This window comes from Eschrichtius robustus, chromosome 16 (assembly GCF_028021215.1).
Source record: "Eschrichtius robustus isolate mEscRob2 chromosome 16, mEscRob2.pri, whole genome shotgun sequence".
Lineage (NCBI taxonomy): Eukaryota > Metazoa > Chordata > Mammalia > Artiodactyla > Eschrichtiidae > Eschrichtius > Eschrichtius robustus.
Genome location: NC_090839.1, coordinates 3,637,005 through 3,657,135, shown reverse-complemented (window position 1 = coordinate 3,657,135; position 20,131 = coordinate 3,637,005). Strand labels below are relative to the sequence as shown.

The window sequence follows — 20,131 nt, the reverse complement described above, 5'->3', positions numbered from 1 at the left end:
AGACCATATTCTGGGTCATAAAATAAGTGTCAATATACTGAAAAGGATTCTCAAAAATCATACAAAGTATACTCTCTCATAACAATGAAATTAAGTTAGAAATCAGTAGCAGGAAAATATCCCTGAAATCTCAAGTATATAGAAACTAAATAAAACACTTTTAAATAAACCTATGGGTCAAGGAAGAAACCAAAAGAGAAATTTAAAAAGAATAAATTACTGAAAATGGAAATACAGCACACGGCAATTTGTAGGATGCGGCTAAGGAAGTACTTAGGGGAAGAATGTAAAGCACTAAACAGCTATATTAGAAGAGAAAAAATGGTCTCAGGCCAATGACTTCAGCTTCACCCTGAGACGCTAGAAACAGGAAAGCAAATTACAACTAAAGTAAGCAGAAGAAAAGAACAGATATAAGAGCACAGATCAATTAAATTGAAAATCAAAACACAAAAATGAGAAAAATCGATGAAACTAAAGGCTGGCTCTTAGAGAATATCAATAAAATTGATATAACTCTCATCAGACTGATTAGGAAAAAAAGAGACAACTTAGCAGTATCAGCAGCAACAGGGGGACCATCACTACAGAATCTACAGACAGTAAAAAGATAAAATGGGACCATTATAAACCACTTTATGCCAATAAACTTGACAACATGATTACTTGAAAGACACAAATTACCAAAGTTTACTCAAGGGAAAAAATAGATAACCTGAAAAACCCTCTGATCTATTAAATTAATTGAATTTGTAGTTAAGAGCCTTCAGCAAAGAAAAGTAAAAGTGCAAGCCCAGATTGCTTCACTGGTAAATACTACCAAGTACTTAAGGAAGAAACAATACCAATTCTACACATGCTCCTAGAGAAAACTGAAGACCATAGAATACTTGCCAGTTCAGCCTATGAAGCTAACAATGCCCTGATTCTGAAACTTAAAAACAAAAAAACCAAAAAAACAGACATTATAGGAAAAGAAAACTAGACCTTCTAGAACATGAAATACCAAATTCCTAACTAAATTTTGCAAATCAATTCCAATAATATATAAAAGAATAATACATCACAAAGAAGTGTAACTATTGTTACAATGTTATTTCTCCAGATATCAAACTACAATCCCAGTGTAATTCTAGCAGGCTTTTTGTAGCAATTGATAAGCCAATTTTAAAATTTACATGGAAATTCAAAAGGTCTAAAATTTCCAAAACAGTCTTGAAAAAAAAAACCAAACCCACAGTTAGAAGACTAACACTATCTCACTTTAAGACTCACTATAAGTCTACAGTAATTAAAACAATGTGGTACTGGCATAGGGAACAGATCAATGGAATGGACTACAGCATCAAGACCTGCACTTCTACCAGTCATTTGATTTTCAACAAGGGAACCAATGAAGTCCAGTGGGGAAAGGAAAACCTTTTCATCAAATAGTCCTGAAATAACTGTATACCCATATGAAAAAATGAACCTCCTATATCACACCATAATCAAATATTAATTTGAGATGGATCATAATCCTCAACATAAAAGCTAAAACCATGAAGTTTTTATAGAAAAACAGGAGAACATCTTTGTGACTTGGTAGTAGGCAAAATTTCTTAGGTCACACAAAGCAATAACCATGGGAAAAAAAAAAAACTGATCATGTGGACTTCAAATTTAAAAACTTCTGCTCATTAAAGACACCACTGAGAAAATGAATAAGATACAGATAGGGAGAAAATACTCACAGAACATATATTTGTCGAAGGATTCGTATCCAGGATACATAAGAACTCAAAAACTTAATAATAAAAAAGACAGTCCAGTAAAAAAAAAAAAAAAAATGGACAAAATATTTAAACAGACACTTCACGAAGAAGATATATGAGTGGCCATTAAGCACATGAAAAAGTGCTCAACATCACTGGTTATTAGGAAAATGCAAATAAAAGCTATCATGAGATACCACTACATGCCCACTGAGATAACTAAAATATGTCTTGATATCTGAATTTGGAGTGGTGCCAGTCTGCCAAGGTGTATGATTTTTGTCCAGCACGTATTGACAAGAAAGTGACTGATCACGGGTTTTAGACTAGATAGAGAAGGAAATAAATACAAGATATTGGGGGAAATGTGGGGTCAGGGAATTTGATGATATTGAACTATCAAATTTATGAATGTGAACATATGAAAATGTTGATCTGCTTTCATCAGTCTATTGTGTTTTTCCATAGAGTGTGCAACTTCTACTCCAACAGAATCAAGAAGATAGTTATAGAAAACAAGTTTAATACCTTCAATGCTGTATATTTGTACTTCTTCCTCAGGCACAGTGACTGCTTCCCACTGATGATTCTTAAATTTAAAAACAGGTTTTGATCATAAATAATAATTCATTCTTGCTTTAAAGCTCCTTTAAACACCATTTTAAGTTATACAAACAATAAAGGTTATTATTATTTTTTTTTACTAAGTATCACTAAGTAACTGGTTGATATAACACATTTCTTGCTCCATCAATTGACTAGATAATATATTATACTTGTCACATTTAATCTATTTGTTCATTCTTAAAAGTAAATGACAGTACTGACTACTTTTATGGTTTCCTATTCTTAACCAAAAGCAAAGAATGACTAGCCATTCATATTTATTAGAGTATACCCTTTTAAAAAAATATTACCAAATCCTGTCATTTCTTCCTTTGAAATACTGTGTGATCATATCCATCCCCCAATTCCCACTCATTAATTGATTGTCCTTAGATTCAAACACTGAATGCATGTGAATAATAACCTAAAATGTTTTCCCCTTCCAAGTATTCTCATTGAAAATTTGTATAAGTGAATAAAATAATATGAATTCACACAAAAAAGTCATGGTAAAAATTAGAACCATTCCTAAAAGATGGGATCCTAAAACCTTCAGTAATCTTATGATGAAAATAGATCCAATTCTTTTGCTATTTAAGGACCACTCATTGTATAGAAATTCTGCTAAATCCTCAATCGCTTCACTAACTCCCTCCCTTATTTGCCTTAATTGAAACCAGTCTGTACTCTGAGGGCACCACTACTATTATAATTATAGCCTTCTCCAGTTAAGGTGCTAATTCTCCCAGACCTCAAAACCTCAGGGTCAGCAGGAAAGGGGTGGTCTCCTCCTCTCTCCCCAACACTTTGAGCAGCTTCACATTTCTCTGTGTGTAAAAACCTTGCCCCTTTGCGGCACATGCCAGCTGGCACACATACCTACCGGTTATCATCTACTAACTTTAAAGTGACTCTTCCTCATACATGGAGGCACCTGGTTCAAAGCTTTCCTTTTGAAAAAATGTCTACATTATAAAAATTTTCAAACAGATTATAAAAAATAGAAATCATAGTATACTGAATCCAAAATATGCCCGTACCCAGCTTCAACAGTTACCGATATAGTATACCCACTTGTTTCATCTTCAACCCCTACTCTCCCTCTATTACACTCTCCTCCTCTTGACCTCAGTTTTTTATTTAATCTCTCTGTCACCCCAGCCATCAACTTTAAAACTCTTATCCTTAAAGTACCTAAAAAAAAAAACCCCTCCCTTGAATCCACATCTCACTTTAGCTTCTACTGTTCTCTTTCCCTTGTCTTTACTTCCTCTACAAATATTTCAACTTTCCAGGAATGCCTAAATCCTCATCACTTAAGTGAAATTGCTCTTTCATGGATCGCCAGTTTTTATTTATTTAACATGTGTTTTGACAGTGTTCATCATTTCCGCTCATAAAACACCCTTCCTTTGTCTTCTATAACATGATACCCTTTTGTTCTTTTTTGGCTGATTCGTCAAGTATCCTTCAGGCTAGAGTCTCTTCTACCTATCCTGTATAAATTTTTTTTTTCACAGTTCTGTCATGTAGACACTCATTAAATCCCATGGTTTTATTTATCATCTATATACAGAGAGCTTCTAAATCTCCACTTACAGCTCAGCTCTCTCACCTCAACTTCAGACCAATATATCCAACTGCCTACAAGATATCTTCAGCTGAATACCCCACAAACACCTCCAAATCAAAACATCCAAAGTTGAGCTCATCATCTTCCCCTACAAAACTGATCCTCCTGGGACAGCATCTTCATCCATCCAGTTACCCAAGTTTTATTAATCCTTCCTCTTTTTACTACAAACTACCAAGTCTGCTCAATTCTACCTCCTCAAGTTTTTCTGGAATCCATCCATTTCCATCCATCCCCACTGTCACTTTCCAAAACTGTGCCACCGTGATTTCTCTCACCTGGATTACTGCAAGTCTCCTAACTGCCTCTGGTCTTGTCCCTTTTTAATCTGTTCTCCCTGAGGCAGGAGACAGGTGGGCCCCAAGCTAGACATTTACAACTGGCCTCCTGTTCCAAATTCCTGGGGTGAGAAGAAGATGGGCTCCAGGCCGGACATTCATTACAACCCCCAACCCCCATGTTTACATTTCCTGAGGCAAGAGACAAACCGGCTCCGGACTACATATTTATGACCGGACTCCAGTCTATATTTCGAGATCTGCACTTCAATATAAGAAACAACAACAGGAACAGGGTAGATAACTGGACATTGGACACTTTTACGGCAGGGACAGAGAGGGGCTAAACCCTGTTAAAAGATCAAGACATCATGCATTTCCCATCCTTGGTGCAAGGGAAACATTGCACATGCACAGAAAGGCTCCTTGGGGTTCAAAAAGGAGGGGGCACCACCCCATAATATGTGATGCTAAGGCCATCCCCTAGGCCTCTGGGCTGAAATCCATGTTGGAAAAAAGTTGCCCATGCACCGTCGGGGAGTGTCCTAGGGCAGGTCAGGTGTTGAGAAACCAGATAATTGGCCAAAGGTAAACAAAGACCTGGAAGAACTGCCCTATATAAATGACTTAACCACCTCTTTACTGTGCTCATTAGGGAGGAGGCCCACACCCTTGCTCTCCCAGTGTGTAATTCTGCCTTGCTTCCATCTTAACTAAACAAACTGTTTCTCTGTGTGCTCTCCCACTAGTTGTTGTGCTATGTCTCTAAATAATAAACTTTGTACCTGTTTTTTTTTTTTACAGTTTTGCCTCTGTAAGAAATGCATTTTTCACTGGGGGCAATAGCCAGGGGGTCTGGTGGCTAGGATTCCTGGTTTTCATCCAGGCTACCCAGGTTCAATTCCTGGGCAGGGAATTAAGATCTCGCTTCACGCCACCACTCACTGCTGCCTCTCCGAGATCATCCCCACCAGGAGAATCTTTTACGTGAATGTGATGCTCAGTGTCTAGCATATATCTGGCACACAGTAAGTTCTTATTAAATATTCACTGAACTGATGTTGCCTCCTACTTATAATCCTTCTTTGGCTCTATACTGCCTGCCTTATTTCTTTTCAATATCCTTTGAACTCTATGCACTAACCATACTATGTATCTTTCAGTTCTTTGAGTATTCTATATATTCATTCTTAAAATAAATGAGCCCTTGAACAGCCATAAATGAGAAAAGACATGTCCCTGGTTTAATAAATCTTATGTTCTACGGGGGGAAAAACAGAAAAAACAACAGATAAACAAAAGGATTTTAAGTAGCAATAACTACTATAAAAGAAAAAAAGAGGCCAATGTGATATAATGTGGCTGGGTGGCTACTTCAGACTGAGTTACCAGAGAATACCTCTACAAGGAGGTGACATTTGTGCTGAAATCTAACTGGGAAGGAACTAAGACGCAAAGATCTGGAGGTTCCTAAGCATTAGAACCAGCAAGTAGAAAGACTTGAAAAGAGCGTGATCTAGAGGAAAAGAAAAAAAAAAATGAATGTGGCTAGAACACAGTAAGCACAGAGAACAGTCTGATTATCAGAGAAACAGCCAGGGGCCAGGTCATAAAGGCCCTCAAACACCATGTTAAAGAGACAAAGGGAGGGTTTTAAGCAGCCACAATATGGAAGAATGGCTTTGAGGACAGTAAGCCTGAAGACAGGGAGAATGCACTACTGCTATAGAAATCCAGAGGGGAGAGGAGTCTAAATATCTCTGTGGGAAGAACTCTCTCCCAGCATCTCTAGATCAGTGACAGGAACATAGGAGGCATTTATTACAAATGCATTTTATACTATCCCTATCAAGTATAATACTAAAATTACTTATTTTCTTGTCTGAATCATCCATTAGACCAAGTGAATGAAGTCAGGAACCACATCAGTCCTATTCTATCCTCTTTTCCCAAAATGAAAGTCCACTTCCTGAAGAAAATCCAGTTAAAAATACACCTAAAAACGCTGCAAGAATAAATACACTAATGAAAACCATCAGTACCCCTGAGAAGTAGTGCTAGTTTTTGGAACTCAATTTTAATTAAGCATTCTAAAAAGGTACTCTAAAAAGAAATAAAGGTACATGGAAATCCTAAGAGGCATTTGGTTAATGTTCGTCTATAAAGAGTTTACCTGGAACAAAAGGCAGGATTTTACAAGAGAGAGACTAAAAAGACTAAAAGCCTCATTGTATTATCAGCAGCCGCAGTCAGATTAGTAAACGCAAATCAACTCTTACTCAGATTTTGGCCATACAGTTTGAGCTAGAAGTATGCAAATGTAGAAAATATTAAGTGGTGGCTATTTGGAAACAAGGCCTCAAGAATTTTCCTCAGGTTAAAAAGAGGTTAGTAGAAAACATATCACCTGGTTGGAAAGTTTAAACATAGCTACAATATAGCACAGAAAGAAAAGAACTAAAATTCACTTGTAAGTACCACCATAAGAATCAATCCCTCACAACCAAATGTAAAATAACTAGCTAGCAGGAAGCAACTGCAAAGCACAGGGAGATCAGCTCAGTGCTTTGTGTCCAACTAGAGGGGTGGGAGACGCGAGGGAGGGGATATGGGGATACATGTATACGTATAGCTGATCCACTTTGTTATACAGCAGAAACTAACACACCGTTGTAAAGCAATTATACTCCAATAAAGATGTAAACAAACAAACAAAAAAAGAATTAATCCCTCACTATTTTCAAACAGAAGATTCTATGAAAGAATAAGGTTAAGACCCTTTGTCATTCATCTGTTAATGTTATTTTTAACTGAGTGCTTCTGTACTGGAGTAACTTCTGTCTTTTCTAGATTCAATTCACTTTGTTCCTGTGAATGTTAAATTTTAATCATTAACATGTAATTAATTTCTGAAAAGCTCATATTTAAACACTAGTGTTAAATTTTAGCATTTTTCTCTTGCAATAAGACATCAGAAATAATTTTCATTTCTAATTAACTTGATAGGTTACCATGCTCATCGAAACTACTAGAGCTAACATTGAAATCTATTAAAATAGCGAGAAAATAAATATCAAAGAAATCCATATTCTTAAGTTGAATTACAACATTATACACACACACACACACACACACACACACACACACACAAAAAATGGTACAGAGGAATCTAAAGCTTACATCATTGTCTCCAGCAACGTAGAATGATACAGTCTGGCTCCCAAGATTAAAATCTATCCAAAATCCCTCAAGTTTTTCATCTGATGGTATTTTCAACTGATAAAATAAACATATAAAACTAGAATATACTATGCTTTTAAAAGAGACAACAGAAAATTATGATGTTATATTCATGGTTGAGTTTTTTTAAAAAAGAAAAGAGTAGAGCTGGAAGGTATGGGAAGATAAAGAGCAGGCAAGTACAGCATTTAAATCAATTTAGAAACAATCAAAAGAAATGCTGCTTAATATTTTACATAGAAATTAGCTAGCTCCAAAAAATCACAAATATTCCAAGTACAAATAAAGGTTGAAAATATTTTCATGTTTGAATATATTCATGAATGATAAACAATAATGGGCTTGATTAAGGAAACATAAGAAAATTTGAAGTACAACCTTTATATTTCATTTATCCTTGGCTACAAATGTGCCATTTCATAAAATGTCACTTAGATCCAGAATACCAGACCAGCTGTATTTGTGATCTAATTATGACTAACATTAATGTTCTTGTCAATTTGTAACCTACAATTCACTTGACCTTTGCACCAAAAGTCATCTAATAACTAAAACAACACATACTAAATTTAAAATTTACCTCATATTTATCAAGAAATGCTGATAAACAAGGAAATGTAAAGACCCTGAAATAAAAAGTAGTCTGAATTAAAGAAAAAATTAATAAGCCTTCACAGCATAAATTTTGACTTGCCATACAAATCACACCTAGGATCAAAAGGAAATCAGGCAGTAGTGACAACAATTTAAATAAAATCATATTTCCTTCTTTATTACTCTTTAAAGTGAGAGTTCAGGGGAAATCTGTTTCTGAAAGACAGCATATTACTTTTTTTAATAAATTTATTTATTTATTTATTTTTGGATGTGTTGGGTCTTAGTTTCTGTGCAAGGGCTTTCTCCAGTTGTGGCGAGCGGGGGCCACTCTTCATCGCGGTGCGTGGGCCTCTCACTGTCGCGGCCTCTCCCGTTGCGGAGCACAGGCTCCAGACGCACAGGCTCAGTAGTTGTGGCTCACGGGCCTCAGCATATTACTTTGAGGATACTACTCAACCTACCATTTTGACTAAAGTGACTGAACCAAATTACTTTTCATGTTATCGACTATGAACAGAGATTCCTAATTTAGCTTATACTACTGATATTGATACAGTGGAAGTTCCCATAAGATTATATGGGAAAAGAAGAGTAGAAGTGAATAATACTGCTAATAAAAATGGCTGAACTCATTGAATACTTTCTTGGTCAGATACTACTATAAGTACTACGTGTATAACCGTTTCATTTAATCTTCACAACAAACATATGAGGTAGATATTATTAGTATTCTTATGTTACAGCTAAGGAAACTGAGGCGAGTAAGGTTAAATAACTTGTCCAACATTAGAACAGGAAGAGGGGAACCTGTTATTCAAATCCAAATAGTGTGACTCCCTGCGCACAACCCTCACCCTATCTTTCATTTCCTTAGCAGGTAAACTAAATGTGAACTCATTCAATCCAATGTGTCCTGAGCACCTATAAGGTGCCAGGCACTGCACTACAAAAATGCCTCTTCTGTCATTGTCAAAAGTGATAAAAGTTTATATTACCTAGCCTTCCATGACCATTCTTGAGATTAAATAACTGCAGAAAGAACATCCTTACAATATGCTAATTATAAAAGAAGATGATTTATGTTTGCTATATATTTTTATTCCAGTATGTGTACGAAGGAGGTAGCTCAAGTAATATTTATACCTAGATTTTTATTGTTCCTTAAACACCAAATTTATAATATATATGCAATTCTGAAATATAGAAAACCAATTTTAGACAAAGTTATTAATTAATATTCATTAAATAAAAATGTATTCCTTCCTCTAAAAAGTACAAAGCAAAATAAGACCAGTGGAGGATTATTTCAGCCTACCATTGTGTGCTCTTTCTTGAGCTCTATTTCTTTATCATTAAATGGTTGTATTTTGCATTGTTTACCTTCTTTTGTCTCCAAGCATGCCATTTACAAGGTTGAGAAATATCCTGCAATCCTAATTTTTAAAAAAGAGAGAGCTTTTAAAAAACATAGTAATTTAAAAAAAACTTGTTAATTTGTTATTTTTACACTACTTACTGTTTCAAATTCAGTGTCTTTAATTCCTTTAAATGCATTAGCAATAAAATCCATTGAAAACCACTGACATGCCAGTTCTTGCCTTTGTTTTTCTGTGGTCATTCTACATAAAGCTTCTATGATAGCCACTTGTAAGTCATAATCTTTAAAAAAAAAAAATTAATGTATTATTTGAAATTATGAAAATTAAAGTTTATAAAAGTCAATACATTTCATAAGTTGTTAGAACAAGCAAGAGTAATAAGGAACATAGTGTAATTTACTCATCTTTTGCCATTTTCTTCATATAGATTAGAAACATCTCATCATTACAGGCATGAATATAGCCCAAATAACAAAGTAAGTTTACTAAGAGAAGAAAGGAGTAAAAAAAAAACTTTTAAGGATATTTAAAAGAAACTCCTAAATGTTCAAAGATTCTTCCATTCCATTATTAGAGTTGTGAATTACAAAATAACTCATACAGAAGTCTATAAATCACAGGTAATCTTTGTTTTCCTTTTGCATATCATGATATTTACAGTTATTTTAAAGTACTTTAAACCAGTGGTTTGTTCTATATGTAAATCACTACATCAAAATTTTCTCATATGAAACTTAGGAAAGAAAATTTGACCTCTTTTAATAAAAACATTGTTTACAAACAAATCTATCAATCCCAAGAATATTAAACCTCTTAATTTCATAAAATACATTTAAGAAATTTCTTCACAAAAGGAATCCAAATCTACTTGAAAATTATTATTCAAAAACCTACCATTAGGCACAAATTATATTTGACAACTCCTGTTATCATACTTATTTTTTTAGTCCCACAGGTATTTATCCTTTAATTACTTATTAAGGTAATTAAAAATTGCTTGATTATACACAGTTTATAATTCCCTCGCATAATTTCACTACATTATAATGTTAATATTATTTTGACTACTTAGATATTATAGTCTATTAATAAATTTGGAGTAATTTCAAATACGAACATTTTGAAAAAAAGACTTACCTCCAGCATCTAAAATCCTTTCTCCCATACTACTCCTGTGAATCAAAACAACAGGTTATATACTAGACTAGACAAGTATCAATTAACTAGAAAGCTCGTATGTTTGGGGGAAAAAACTTCACCAAAATTTACAATTGATTAGTATCACAGACTTTGGCAGAAAACGTATATATAAATTATACTAGAAACCTACAAGAGTTTATCAGTTTTAATTATTAATGCAACTCATGGTTGCCTTATTTGCCTTATAAAACATCCTTTAAATTCTTGACTTGAACCACTAATTAAAGAAATATAGTACAAATTATTACATGAGAATTAACATTTCTTGGTTAGAGAGTATTTTCCTGGCATCTTGAGGCATTTTGTCCAGCATAGCATTCATTATTTTTAGAGTCTAGAAAAGAAAAATACATAATCCATTAACTTTATATATTCAGTGAAACATTAAGTACATAAAGATATATTGTAGGTACATAAACTTAGAAGCCTATTTTTTCTTAATCACAGCATTTTATGCAGGGAAAGAAGGGTGGAGGAAAGAGTATAAAGCATAAAATAGTGAATACAGGAAAACATAAAACACAGGATATCAAAAATAGAATATACCATGATTCCTGTACTCAAAGCAGTTATACTCTTTGCAGTATGACATATGTTTATTATTACTCTAAGAACTAAAGCAGCAAAAAATATTACCCTATTCATATTTGTTCTTATGACTATACACATGTACACATATATATATACATATATACTAATACAGGTTATTTTTAGCATTTACTTAGGAACTACTAATATCTAGATGGTATAGTTTATTTTCATATGAGCTATATATGTATACATAAACCCACATGCTTATGAATTTTCAATACATATTTAGGTAATATTGGGTTGGCCAAAAGGTGTGTTTGGCGTTTTTTTTCCATAAGATGGCTCTAGTAGCGCTTAGGAGTCTTTAACTTCATCCGAAACAATTTTGTTAGATTGTACTGTGACAGCTGCCATATCAGCGTGCATTTAAAAAGAACTTACCAAAACTGGTGAATTTTTGTGTAGTCATTTTAATATTGAAGATGGAAGAAAAAAGCAACATTTTTGGCCTATTATGCTTTGTTGTTTCAAGAAAGGTGAACATGCAACTGAAACGCAAAAAAAGATTTGTGCAATGTATGGAGAAGGTGTTGTGACTGACGAAACATGTCAAAAGTGGTCTGCGAAGTTTCATGCTGGAGATTTCTCCCTGGATGATGCCCCACGGTCGGGTAGACCAGTTGACGTTGACAGCGATCAAATCAAGACATTAACTGAGAACAATCAACGTTGTACCACGCGGGAGATAGCCGACATACTCAAAATATACAAATCAAGCGTTGAAAATCATTTGCACCAGCTTGGTTATGTTAATCGCTTTGATGTTTGTGTTCCACATAAGTTAAGCAAAGAAAACCTTCTTGACCGTATTTCCACATGCAATTCTCTACTGAAACATAACGAAAACGTTCTGTTTTTAAAACAAATTGTGACGGGTGATGGAAAGTGGATACTGTACAATAATATGGAGCGGAAGAGACACTGGGGAAAGAGAAATGAACCACCACCAACCACACCAAAGGCCGGTCTTCATCCAAAGAAGGTGATGTTGCATATATGGTGGGATTGGAAGGGAGTCCTCTATTAGGAGCTTCTTCCGGAAAAAGAAACGATTAAGTCCAACAAGTACTGCTCTCGATTAGACCAACTGAAAGCGGCACTCGACCAAAAGCGTCCAGAATTAGTCAACAGAAAACACATAATCTTCCATCAGGATAACACAAGACCGCATGTTTCTTTGATGACCAGGCAAAAACTCTTACAGCTTGGCTGGGAAGTTCTGATTCATCTGCCATATTCATCAGACATAGCATCTTCGGATTTCCATTTATTTCAGTCTTTACAAAATTCTCTTACTGGAAAAAAGTGTCAATTCCCTGGAAGACTGTAAAAGGTACCTAGAACAGTTCTTTGCTCAAAAAGGTAAAAAGTTTTGGGCAGATGGAATTATCAAGTTGCCTGAAAAATGGCAGAAGGTAGTGGAACAAAACAGTGAATATGTTGTTCAATAAAGTTCTTGGTGAAAATGTAAAATGTGTCTTTTTTTTAAACTTAAAAACCGAAGGAACTTTTTGGCCAACCCAATATATTTCATCATGTCAGACAATGAATTAAGACAACAGAGATACACTACATGATAATTTAGTGCCAAGATAAAATAATTATTCAATTTGATAAATTGCTACCAAATTGTCTTCACCTTCTCTTTAAGTTTTCAAAGAAAATCTAAAAAATGACTTTACCTCCTGCTGAATACAAATATTCACTCTTGAGTCAATAACCAGGGCACAAATTCGAGGTACGAAACTTTCCACTACTTGCCTTTTACCTGAATAAAAGTAAATTATTGACAAATGTGTATTTTAAACTCTTTTAAATGACAATCTTATATGTGTTAATAGAAATCGGACATACTAATTCAGTTCAGAAGAAGGCCCAAGGACTGGCCTGGGCACCAGGAAGCATGAAATTCAGTCCTGGTTCTGCCATTAACTAGCTATGTAACTTCGAAAAACACCATTCAAACAGATGTGACTGATTTTAACTCTGGCAAAGGAATAACCCCAGATCCAGCTTCCCCTTTGAGGCACTTAAAGCAGTATTTATTACTTTTTTGGATAAATAAATACAGTCCAAAACTGGAAACGTCTAATTTGAGGTTTTTATGAAAACTGGCCTCAGTAATTTATAGTCATACCTCCAAAATTCCATAACGGCCATTAACACCTCCAGACTTCATGAAGATCTAAATATCTTGACCTATTTCTAAAATTTGACCCTTTTCTCTCAAAAGACAAGGCTTTATTAATACTAAGTATATTAAGAGGAATTTGCTACATGTTAATTCATGATGCAGATTTCTAAAATAATTTTAACTAATGGCAACGCTGCAACAGAAAATGCACTTTACAAAGTGACTACATTAAAAGAAAAAAACAATCACTGAATTACTTGAAAAGATAAAGTGATTTACTTAAAAAAAAAACCAGTTGGATCACTTCATAATCACTGGTGCTTTAGGACTGTTTTCTCCCTTAAAAACTTAAGAATTTAGACTAGATTGTTATGTTAATTGCAAAGAAACCAATGAAAAGGTAGCGTTAACTACGACTGAAATAAATAGCAATTGATATTTTTAAACGCTTTGGCAGCAATTAGCTGTTCCTTTATTTATAAACAATTCACCGGCCCCAATTACCAATCCTAGGTAATTCTTCCTCAACCAACACAGAGATAAAATAACTTGAGTTTATTGTTTGACATAAGGCACTGCCAAGCACAAGTGAAATGATGAGTTGTAACATGTTCTATACTCTCTGTGTACTCTGAAAATTTTGTTTCATTAGATCAAGGACAAACTATGGCCCACAAACTAAATCCAACTCACTGTCCCTTTTTGTATGGCTGTATTCATCAGCAGGTACTCTGTGGAAATATGTGAATCTATCATGATTTACTGAACTGGTAGTCTCAGGTGAATTTCATTCATTCTTACGAACTTAGCCATCATTAGCCACCACTAAATGAATGGCTTTGGTAATTAGCTTGGGCTGCAGAGTTGATGGGTTTCTTAATGAATTCAACACCAAAGTCCAAGGCAATATTAGTGCGTATATGAGAAACTTATACTTCAATAAAGTTATTTCAATGAAACAAAGGTCATCTGAATCACAAGTAATGTCCAGCTGCTTTATACATCTCCTAGGCTGTCAAAAGCTGAGACAAGAAATGACATCTCCATTTCCAACAACAAATTTATAGGGGATATATTTTTTCCAAGCTCCAACTACAGATCCAGCAGCGTTTCTGGACGTTGATGTAGGTGCAAAGGAAATGTCCCTATTTCAAAATTCATTTTAACTCTGCAACTGAGGAGCTTCCACCTAACCTTCAACCGAAAGTGATTAATCTGCAATGCAATGGCATTCTAAAAAGCAAATATTAAGAAAAAAGTCTAATATAATTCTATAAATGCTTTCCAAGTGATGAATATGCTCAATTAAAAATCATGCTCATGAACTGGTATCAGTATTTGGCATTATCTGCATGAAAAGACGTTTTCTAATGTAATATACACAAAATTTCACTACAGATAAGCATGAACAAATGAATATTTGCAATTAATTTTTATAACAGCAAACACTAACTCTGAACCTTAATTAAGAGAAACGTCATCTTCTCAAAAAAGAGTGCTATTCTCATTAGTAGACCTGTATTACAAAAACACTGTACTCAATTATTATTATATTTTGAGTTGCATCAATACAACATTTGTGGAAATTTGTTTTCTTTCTTGTTAAATAAGTACCTACATAATACCATCAATTTTTTTCTTGGCCCACAAAGCCTAAAATATTTACTATCTGACCCTTTACAGAAAAAATTTGTCGATCCCTGAATTAGGTAATGAATTCCTAATATTAGGACAATACTACAAGAATTGCAAGATTATACCAAAACTCTAACAGCAAATTACTGTTCCAGTAGAAATAAAATGTTTATTATACCTTCATCATCGATGTCATGTATGACCTGAAAGTGAATAATATTTAATTTAAAACTTACTATCTTATATTACAAACCATTACAAATAGTATTAAAATAACAGGTTACATATGAACTTACCAAATAATTATTTAACTTTTATGTACTAACTAATTAATCAGGATAAATGCACTAACCAACCTGTTAGTGACTTTTAGTCTCAGGGCATATAGAACACAAATTGTTTTTAAATAAACACATGCTTTATAACATCAGTGAATCAATATGATTGTTACCATCAAAAGATCAAATAAGTCTTCTATCATATTTATAACAGCTTCATCTTTTGAATTTCCTTGACTCAGAATAATCTCCTTGGATTTTTCAAACCAGGCGACCATGTAGAAAAAGAAATGTATATACATTAGTTACTTTGAATTCAATTTTAATAATTTTAAGAATGTACTCATACAAACAGTAAACCTAAGAATAAAGAAACATTAAAAATAAAAATTCCAGTATTGTATCAAAATAAGTTTATGCTCTTAAACACTGTCATTGTTTTTGCTTTTTAGTAGCTCACTATATGTTCCCATTTTTTAGATGGGAATGGATGAAGTTAATCCAATTCCAAGTAGAAAATCTTTACTTCCCCCCCTTCAAATTCTTAGTTCATGTACATTCATATTCATAGATAAAAAATAATCATTACACATTAGATTATTGTGGCATTTTTACTATTTGAAATGTTTTGGTATTATTTTATTTTTATTAACTCAGACATTTGAATACACACTATGTCTTAGGCACTGTTCTTGGTGCTGGGTATACAACAATGAACAAAACAGACAAAAATCAATATCCTACATTCTAAAATGGGAAATAGATAATAATAAATGATATAAAAAGAAAAGTAAATTAAGTTAGATAGTGATTAAGATGAGCTAAAGAGAAAATAAAGCAAGTAAAGGCCTTAGGGAGTCTTGTGACCTTAAATTCACACAATTATCAAGGACCCTGTATACAGTTCCCTTGTGATCTTTATTTTTCTAACATATACCACAGGTTATAAAAATATTTTATCTCGAAGTTTTATATACACTTCCCAAATTTATTTTCCAACAGTTTGAACCATTTAATTAGAAAACACACCTTTAATCATATTTCCCTCAAAGAAATATGTTACATATTCTATACTCATCTTTTGGACTAGTCCTTGTTTTATCATAGTTAGAAGTCCAGCTCGCCCCAATATACTGATATTTTTGCCACATCTTCCAAAAGAAACCAAAATGGTTGAAACAGTTTGGATATCCTTTTTATTCAGCTCCTGAAACGCAAATTATACATTTAAACATCTGTAAATACAAAATAGAATGGAATTGGCATTGTGCTAGGAGCGTTATAATCCTCACAAATCCTGTGTTAGTCATTATCATAATCATAATCTCCATATTGCAAAGGACAAAAGTGTGGTTTAAAAAAGGCAACCTGCTTACAGGCACTCAGCCAGTGAATGACAAACTCAGTACAAAATTGCAGACATGTATAAACTCAAGAAACTTTAGAATTATGAATCAGTTATCTTCCATTCTAAAAAGCTCTATGCATTTAACTAAGGGATACAAGAAATTTTTACTCACTCTTCTAGTTCGTAACAAACGTCAAATTCTGTGGAGATTGTCAATAATCACTTTTTTATCACGTATAAAAATACTTTATACATGACAAATCAAGTACAAGGTCTTCGATGATTTTTATTTGTTTTTGTTTGTTTTATTTTTTGCAAGCACCAAGCACTGTCCACACAACATGAAGAATATGCTGATAGGCTTTTAAAAAATAGATTAAGTTGTTTAAACTTCAAACAGGTAAGCTGTTTTTCCCATTTAGATAACAGTTAATAATGGTAAACACTATGTAAACACAGATTTTTTGGTATATATTATTTAGAAAACAACAGTCCAACATGTTATTTGGGACTCCTCAAACAAACACACACAAAAAGCAAGTGGTGAAACAAGCATTTATTTAGATAGTTATAAGTGAGCTTGCCAAAGCCTTTTTATTCATTCCTTCCAACGGAGTATCTCTTCCTAAAAAGTAGAGTGGTATCTAATAACTGTAACACTCATTCAACAAAAATGAATATTTACCCTGCACATAAGGTTATCCAACTTGTGGAAAAACTGTTTGCTGCATTTAATCTTCACATCTTCACAAATATCAATTTGTAAAAGTGTTTTCAAAGGTTTGAAATCATTTTTTCTTAAAGCATCATCAATGCATTTTTCCAACTGCTGAAATATAGAAAATGGCAAATATATTGAATCAAAACCCAAATTAGTCACCTTATGAAATCAAGTAATTTAAGAATTGTTTTCACATTTGAAAATTCTCAAGAGCTTATATAATATCAATTCATTTATTTAAAAAAACTGTCCACTATTAAATTCAGAGTAACAGAATTAGAGATTAAGTTTTTTGATAATAATAAGCTCTATACAGGAAAAATATATTTTACTAATTTTCCACTTCATATTTCTTATTGGAAAGTCATCATTATGCTAAACTCAACAAAAACCTGTTAATGAAGGAAATAAAAATCAACTTTATAGTAACTAATACTTAATACCATGGATAAAACCCTAACATATCTATCAATTTCTTCATGAAGTTTAAATAGTTAAAAAAAAAAAAAATTGCATAAAGACAGGTAAAAGCACTTTTTTAGAAACTATACCAACCAATATAACTTAAGCATTACATACACATATAATTTATTATTTATTATATTCTATATTTATAAGCTTTACAAAATCTGCCATCCCTGCTATTAAAGTACACCACCATTAATAAGGAATTTTCATATATTAATATGACTCTCCTAAATGCAAGTATCTCACAGTTTTAAGCCTTGATATAAAAGTATCCAGCCAGTGTATGATTCATTTCTATGTAAGAGACAGATATAAATCATCTTTAGTACTTTATATTCTTAATAAAGCTTTTGGAAACAAATCTATTGAAAAAATAAAAGGATAACATTTTTATTTCAATTATTTGACTCTTGACCATTTCATAAAAACAAGTAAGCTTTGTCTTTCCTAAAACGATAGCATTTAATACCTATAAATAAACAGAAAGTGATTTTAGGAATTAAAATGAAAGACTTCCTTTTGGTCTAGGACTACATACCTGGAGACCTGGTCTTACTGGCATTTTGACTTAATTTTAAAACAGGTGGACAAAACAAACACCTACAAAAGAAAGCATATACTTTCTGAATCTTACAATCTATTTTATATGTTTACAGTTTAAAAATCTTAACACACATAAATGAGCATTGCTGCTTATACCAAAGGCAATAAATGTTGTTTCTTCAAGTTCCTCACTGCTTATGAAATTACTCATTTGAATCTGTCCAAAGAAGTTTCTGGAGGAAAGCCTGAAGATCATTTATTCAAGCCTTCCCTTTTTATAAATGACTTAAATAAATGTCAAAGTCCTGCCAAAAGGTCACAAAACTAGTCACTGAAAGAATATAAATGTGAACCTCCCTCATCAGAGATTCCAACTTTGTTCCAACTTTGGGAACAAGAAGAAAAATAATCTTGAATTAATGCCTAAATAAAATTTAAGCTAGTAATACAATATTTAAGAAGGGACGTATATGCAAGTATACTGCCAAAGAACAGGATATGTAAGAATACACAAATATGCAATGAAAGGAGGAAAAGATAACCTAAACACATCTTTCCCTTCAAAAGAGAATGGAAACAAGAAACAGCAGGGTTACATTAAGCACCATCTTAACAAAAGCATCTAACATTTGCAAATGCAATTTGGAGGTTTGGAGGTTAGTCCTATAAAGGAAAAGAAATAAAACAATCTTCTCTAGACATCATAACTAGAACAATTTTAAAATAATCTGTACTATGAAGAGCTTTGTAATAGAACCTCAGGAAATCCAACATAGAGGGGAAATTAATTACTTAATCCAGGAGGAATACAGGACTGTGTATCTTGAAGGCAACAAGAGGCACTAGTCAATCTACTTTCTTGCAGACATGCCAGTAGAGATATTTAAGTGCCAATGAGGACATACATAAGAGGCATACAAAAGGGATGAGCAAAAAAATATCCTGCATTTCCAAAGATTAACTCCAGGGGAAAAAATCTGATCCACAGAGAAACACTGATTCCACATACATAGGGAACCAAGTATAAAGATGCTTCTGCAGCATCGTTCTGAGTGAGAAAATTCAAAAGTACCTAGATGGGAGCTAGGAATGGGTGGGAGGGCAAGGAATGAAGAAATAAAATGTGGCATATGCTAATCAATTTTGTGAACATAACAGAGTTACATAAAATGGACGAGAATTTTAGATGTTTGCAGCCAAACAGTTTTAGTGATTAAAAAACATGTTGCCACAGGATAGATCATATCTTGGGTCACAAATGAAGCCTTGGTAAATTTAAGAAAATTGAAATCGTATCAAGTATCTTTTCCTACCACAACGCTATGAGACTAGATATCAATTACAGGAAAAGATGTGTAAAAAATACAAACACATGGAGGCTACACAATACACTACTTAATAACGAAGTGATCACTGAAGAAATCAAAGGGGAAATCAAAAAATACCTAGAAACAAATGACAATGGAGATACGACGACCCAAAACCTACGGGATGCAGCAAAAGCAGTGCTAAGAGGGAAGTTTATAGCAATACAAGCCTACCTCAAGAAACAAGAAACATCTCGAATAAACAACCTAACCTTGCACCTAAAGCAATCAGAGAAAGAAGAACAAAAAAACCCCAAAGCTAGCAGAAGGAAAGAAATCATAAAGTTCAGGTCAGAAATAAATGAAAAAGAAATGAAGGAAACAATAGCAAAAATCAATGAAACTAAAAGCTGGTTCTT

At 33.4% G+C, this 20,131-nt stretch overlaps 1 protein-coding gene across 4 annotated transcripts in view; it reads right to left on the bottom strand.

Annotated features, from left to right (window-relative positions):
* SYCP2 (synaptonemal complex protein 2) overlaps positions 1-20,131 on the bottom strand; it is a 74,677-nt gene that overhangs the window by 37,566 nt on the left and 16,980 nt on the right. For 3 of the 4 annotated variants that reach the window (XM_068524560.1, XM_068524559.1, XM_068524561.1), the window contains exons 2-14: positions 18,401-18,462; positions 17,359-17,502; positions 16,404-16,532; positions 15,499-15,603; positions 15,226-15,250; positions 12,961-13,046; positions 10,936-11,021; positions 10,625-10,659; positions 9,625-9,767; positions 9,489-9,541; positions 8,092-8,137; positions 7,452-7,547; positions 2,283-2,343 (exon numbers count right to left, since the gene is read on the bottom strand). In XM_068524560.1, coding sequence (XP_068380661.1) covers positions 2,283-2,343; positions 7,452-7,547; positions 8,092-8,137; positions 9,489-9,541; positions 9,625-9,767; positions 10,625-10,659; positions 10,936-11,021; positions 12,961-13,046; positions 15,226-15,250; positions 15,499-15,603; positions 16,404-16,532; positions 17,359-17,502; positions 18,401-18,424 — 1,033 coding nt within the window. In that variant the 5' untranslated portion in view covers positions 18,425-18,462. Of the gene's footprint in view, positions 1-2,282; positions 2,344-7,451; positions 7,548-8,091; positions 8,138-9,488; positions 9,542-9,624; positions 9,768-10,624; positions 10,660-10,935; positions 11,022-12,960; positions 13,047-15,225; positions 15,251-15,498; positions 15,604-16,403; positions 16,533-17,358; positions 17,503-18,400; positions 18,463-20,131 lie in introns of those variants that run through there. The other variant, XM_068524562.1, reaches the window with a different exon arrangement.